The following is a 6,282-nucleotide window of genomic DNA, read 5'->3' on the forward strand; positions in this document are numbered from 1 at the left end:
GCAAAAGTGGCTTGCTGGACTGTTCTATACATTTGGCATTTAAGGATAGAGGGTGTCGTTTTTTCTCACACTGAACAATCTGTGCTGTTGTATTAGCTGTAAAGTGTCTCTACTGTAGGCTATTTTTATTATATGTACAGCACTTTGGCTCGACCAAAAATCGTTTATAAATGTGCTATATAAATAAAACTTGATTTGATTTAATATGTAGTGCCTCGACACTTTGGAAAGACTTTGGAAACGGCTATTTCCTTTTTTTAAGTTCTCGGAGACAATGTCAAATGTCAATATTATGAGATTAGTGTGTGCATTTGAACAGCATCCATATGCGCGCAGACCTCTGAAATGACAGGGCGGCAACACCTCACCATCACATTTTAACAATTTACTTTTCCAACTCCCCAAAGAAACCGATCCACAGATGACCCACCGCTGCTCAGAGTTTGATGGACTCCGTCTGAGTTGATTAGAAACCGCCGCAGGGAAAAATGAAAGACAGCAGCCAAAATTATTTTTATTATAACCACCATTTTCATTCTTTGGTGGCTCAAGTGGGCTATCCGTCTAAAAGTGCTTTCACAGCTCAACACAATATGCAGAATTGTCCTGACCAATTTCTGGGGTGGTGTGAATGTCTTCTGAAATAGCCCAGAAATGATGAGGAAGCATATTACTTTTTTAAAATAACTCGTGCCTCGGCCAAAAAACAGAGAGGGAGAAATGAGAGCGGGGGGGAAGAAATAAAGCCTGGAATGGAGACTGGCGATAACATCATGTTGATTGAAATCAGATTTTCTATGACAAACCGAGGAGGACTCTTGACTCGGGGGGAAGTGGGAGGAATTGATCACCGACGCTTAACAAGCCAAGTTTCCAGCTCGATTCATTTTTGACAAGCCGTGTGTCAAAATGAGAGATACTGAGCCTGATAACGGAGAAAATCATAGGGGTCTCTTTTTCATAATGTCAAGGAATGGAGCTGAAATATCTCTGTTGAAAAATATCCACAAATAGCGCCATTTTACCCACTACATGTAGGACAGCTTATATCCACGTCATCTATGGTTTTTCCTTTATCACAAAACAAAAGATATCAAATAATTACAAAAAATATTATACAAATCTTTATGATAACCTATAAAAACGATTAATTTGTATTTATTTTTTGATAATTAACTATTGTATTAATTGTAAAGTATTGTTTAGTTTTGAACAGTTCTGTCTGTGATAAAATGCCCTAAATGTAGGCTGTGGGAAATGGTGTGTTCAAGACACTTTCTAGATTAAACAATTCATTAAAACAAAACATCTTTGTGAAAAAGTTTGCTAATTAAAATATATGTTTTACTGTAAACAATACATTTAAGTCCATGCCCTTAGGCTCTGGGATTTGGGGATTTCTGTCACAGTTTTTGGACATTTTATAGATACAAAAATAAAAATGCAAAATACATATTATATGAGAAGTAGCTTGATGAAAGTTTTGAAACAAAATATTGGACGATTTATTTGCTTTAGGTTAAACTTAAACTAAGATAAAAAGCGATTTGTTATCACATCTGGCAAAATCACATGATGTTGTTGGAGCATTTCCAATACAAAGCTAATGATGAGTTCACTCTGATGCCTTCTTAATATTCGTGTTGTTTTAAAAAAGAAGGAATTGTATGAGTATTTGATCCTTTTGTATCGCATTAACATCCCTTGGTAATTGCTTGGAATAATCAAACTACATTGAATCCTCACCATAGTTCAGTTGAATGCAGAGGAAACCAGTGTGCAGAAGGAAGCTGTGTGGCATCGACAAAGCCTGGCCCGTCGCCAAATCTGAGCGCCGTGAAGCTTTCTCTCGTATCTTAATCCCTGGGAAACGGTGCCAAGACGCAGTGGGGTCTTTACAACTCGCCTCCTCCGCAGGGAACCCCCCGTGATGCCGAGGCTGCAGCCCGCGGCTCTGTGATGTCACTCTGCCCACACGTCTCTCATCTCCGATTTTCTCAATGGCTCGCTGTCACCGACGCTCCCTGCTTAGTGTTAGACTAATGCGGCCTTAATGGAGAGTGGTTATTAATCATAATGGAAACACGCTCAATCTCCCAAAGCCAATTCAAGGCAGAGATTAGAGATGAAAATCTGCCAGAGAGGGGAATCGAGCCAAGGGGAAAACCGCACATTGCTCTTCAAGTATTTCATTCCGCCCTTTATTTGATTATCAAATGAAAATGTGATTATATCCGTGGGCCGCAGAACAGAGGCTGTCTGGATCTTATTAGGACTCGCTATTAGTGGTCCTACCATGAAGATTTACAATAAGGGTGGAGAACAACAGAAATGTAAGAAGTCATGGAAGTCTGCAAGTGAGCAAAGCCATTAAGGAGGGAACCATTCAATACAGAGGTTTGTCATTCTGACGGGGCGGTGTGCAGCAGAGAGGGAGCACTGAAGTGTGATTCTACAGTTCTGCTCTGGAGCTCGAGCAAATGGAGCAAAGCTTAAAAGAAGTGATCAAATACAGCTGTGATGTTTGATTTAGAACAAAAAGCAACACGTGTTCAGTGTACCCCACATTATGCCATGCCGGCATGAATGTCACATGTTGTTTGAATTGTTTTTTAATTGTTTTTAATTGTTTTTGTTGTTTTGTTTCACCCTTTTTAATTTTGTAGCACTTTGAGTTTTGTTTACGCAAATGAAAAGTGCGCTTATAAATAAAATATATTATTATTATTATTTTAGACACCTAGAGGAGTAAAACAATGACAGCGTTGTGCATAACGGAAAATATAAACAGTATAATATAACACTTTAGATAATACAAGAAAGAAATAAACAACGAGGGATTTTAATTGTTTATAGCTAAGAATCCGTATTTTACACAGGCTATACTTAGGAAATCACTACACATAGTCAGCAGACCATAACCACNATTTGTTTTAGATAGGACCAACATGTTTCATATGCAGACCTTATTTTCCTGTTCCATGTTCAAATAAACCATTTTCAGTGGTACCGCTGAGAAAGAGTAATGTTTTTGGTCATGGAAAATCATTGGTGCAAAAGTGTATGAACCCTGACTCTAGGATTAGGGCAATTTGGGAATTGTATTTGTTTTAGTTCTGAGATTAAAGTCAGAATTTTGAGAAAAAAGTCAGAATTCTTACTTTTTCTCAGAATTCCTAGAAAAAAGCTGGAATTTTCTCCGATTTCTGAATTAAAAGTCACAATTCTGTCTTTAATCTCAGAATTGTGAATTTAAGCCCCGTTAATAAATGTTTGGAAAGTTGTACCACTAAAGCTGCATTATCTCAGGTTAAAGGCCTGTTTTGTGTATTTGCTAAATAAGTGATATTAGTGTGAAACAGCTGTTTTGCCTCACTAAATTATATTTGTCAGTCTTTGTATAAAACATCCCACTCTGGCTAAGTGTATAACTGTGAATGTTGAACCACGAATATGCCTATGAATCACAAACGCCCCTCTTTCATGAATCCTTCCTCAGACATTCTTGCCTTCTCCATTTCAGAAGAAATTGAAGTAATTTCTTTTTTTAACCTCTCACAGTCCCGTGCCCAGCTTTGAGACGTTGTCGGCTGAAATGGAGACTTTGAAGAGACACCTCTCGCAGATCGACTCCCCGACCGTCCTCTGCCACAACGACCTTCTCACAAAAAACATCATCTACAACCACAAAGAGGGTGAGCATCTCAGCTGACACCTAGAAACATGGTGGTGTTAGATTATCGCTATGAGCACGAAGGAGATTTCTATTAATCAGAAGAAATCAAAGCAGCTAATTACAGATAACAGTAAAGTCTGTCATTGTAGCTGTGCGGTTGAAGAATCCGAACATGAATGGGTTTCTTTTCATTAATTCGTAATAAAGCATCGTCTTCATACCTCTTCCCTTTATTTTTACCTCCTTTGTGTTCCTACCTTATTAAATACCCTTATTATTAGAAACCTTTTATTATGATTATTTATTTCTCTCACTTATTTCACAAGGATTCCCGGGGTGACGCTGAGTCAAAAGAGACTCGGTTTTCCTTTGACTCGCACAAGGTTCTGTACTTTGAATAAAAAAAGGGAGGGAGGGTCGTCGGTTTTACCTGAGATGTGTTCGTCATGTTGTCGTGGTAACTGCTGCTTTTTCCCCTCTCCCTCCTCCATCAGGTATGGTGAAATTCATTGACTACGAGTACGCCGATTACAACTACCAGGCCTTCGATATTGGCAATCACTTCAATGAATTTGCTGGTAGGTCTGTGGAAAGAAGTCCAATTTACCTCCAGATCCGTCTCGCGGCCAGCACATATAATGTCGCCTAATGTGGAGTATTGAGTAAAGTGGTATGCAGAACCTTTGACTATGATATCACTTTATGTTTCTGCCATTATGTACCATGAAACTGTCCTTCTTCTGATGCTGCCAAGACACATTTGCTGCATTCAAGTGTGTTTTCTCTGTGCGGTGATAAAAAGCCGCTTTGATGTACCAGCTGTGTCACAGACGGGGTTAATTTGAACATTTGTGGAACAATCACCAATTCATCACTTTTAGATAGTTTTGAAGAAGCACATCGTGTCGGCTTTCATGTCAACACGTGCCAACTGTTAAACGATTGTGAGTGAAATCATGTGAAATATAGCTGTGTTACGCACACTGGGTTCGAAACCTCTAAATGATCAGAATGCCAAGCTGTGGCTGGAATAAGCCAAATGTCACAAAACGCTTTATGTACTGGAGATTTATTTTACTGGCAACATAAAATCCTGTTTTCATTTCCTTTTAATACAGAGGCAGTCATGTTTTTTCATACGGATCTCTGTACAGTTTAATATATAAATGCAGTGGTAGAGGAGATGTTCAGGGATTTTCCTGAAGTTTAAAATGCCCAGTTTTTATTTCCCATTTAATGAAAATAGTGTCTGTAAAATGTATTGAAAGTATACATTTTAAAATTATTAAGTACCTTTTTTAATGGATTATAAATACTGATAAACTATTTGCGAGTAGTATTAAAGTAAGAAGTATGTCATGGAGCATTTTCTTTTATTTCAGAGCACTATCAGAATATTAATATATTTTATTTTTAGTACAACATTGAAAAACTAAAGGGACAAACTAGTACAGTTCAGTAATAACAGTCCTTACATTAGACCACATACAGTATATTTGTGAAACAACACAATTTAAAACAGGATTTTTAAATCAAGATTGGGAACAGATTTATTGAATAAATGTGGTTTTAAAGAGAATTAAAATGAAAAATAGTTTTATTTGGATTCCTTATTTCATTCTAAGCTCAAATAAATCAACTGAAGGTTCCTCTAATGTAACTTTTTATATGTTTTAGTACACAGATTGGGACGAGTAATGTATGTACAGTAGAATAAGTGTCGACAGAAGAGTTGACGTATCTCTTTGGCAAATCTAAAACAGTTGAAATGTAACCCCACAGTAGCTCCACTAACGTGTGTGTTTTGTGTCGAAGGTGTGAGCGATGTGAACTACAGCCGGTACCCGAGCCGAGAGCTGCAGCGTGATTGGCTGACGGCGTATCTGCAGAGCTACAATCACAGCACAGGACGTGAGGTCACCGTGACAGAGGCTGAAGTCACGAAGCTCTACATTCAAGTCTGCAAATTCTCCCTGGTGAGTGTCTGCTCCTGCCAACAATAGAATATAATCCTTTACTGTCATCATACAGGTACAATGAGATGATGCCTTAAGGTGCCATCAAAAATCAAACAAACAAGAGACGTACAACATTCAGGAGACGACAACATACAAGCATTCGTACTTCAATATGCAGATTGAGTGAAAGTGCAGGAATGTGTCGGTTTAAGTCAAATAAATATGTTTGAATGTGTATACAAATATATATATTTATATGAGGTTTCTCCCATGTTCCCCTTTAAACTGTGGGTTTTCTCCGGAAGTTTTTCCTTGTACGATGTGAGGGTCTAAGGACAGAGGGTGTCATTTTTCTCAAACTGATATTCTGNCAAATGAAAAGTGCGCTTATAAATAAAATATATTATTATTATTATTATTATTTTAAGTGTGCACATACCAGACCTGATACACATCACTAGGATTCATATCGGACACATTTTATGACATAAGAATCGATTTGACAAAATAAAGAGAAGATTTACAATTTAATAAAATAAAAATAACATAAATTAGAACCACAACATATTATGCAATATTACTTTAAAAAGGAATAGTGTTGCAGAACATGTAACAAATTGAGGAAGAATCCCACATTTCCCCCCCCCC

General features: G+C 37.6%; 2 protein-coding genes across 2 annotated transcripts in view; one reads left to right on the top strand and one right to left on the bottom strand.

Annotated features, from left to right (window-relative positions):
* cd2bp2 (CD2 (cytoplasmic tail) binding protein 2) overlaps window positions 1-6,282 on the bottom strand; it is a 297,553-nt gene that overhangs the window by 250,447 nt on the left and 40,824 nt on the right. The window lies entirely within an intron of this gene.
* The window catches only part of LOC104949609 (ethanolamine kinase 1-like), a 25,492-nt gene that overhangs the window by 15,760 nt on the left and 3,450 nt on the right, over window positions 1-6,282 (top strand). Inside the window, exons 4-6 of the mRNA XM_010775994.1 lie at window positions 3,562-3,695; window positions 4,171-4,254; window positions 5,492-5,652. Of these exons, the coding sequence (XP_010774296.1) occupies window positions 3,562-3,695; window positions 4,171-4,254; window positions 5,492-5,652 (379 nt within the window). The remainder of the gene's footprint in view (window positions 1-3,561; window positions 3,696-4,170; window positions 4,255-5,491; window positions 5,653-6,282) is intronic.

This window comes from Notothenia coriiceps, unplaced genomic scaffold (genome assembly GCF_000735185.1).
Source record: "Notothenia coriiceps isolate Sejong01 unplaced genomic scaffold, NC01 NC01_scaffold00000339, whole genome shotgun sequence".
Taxonomy (NCBI): domain Eukaryota; kingdom Metazoa; phylum Chordata; class Actinopteri; order Perciformes; family Nototheniidae; genus Notothenia; species Notothenia coriiceps.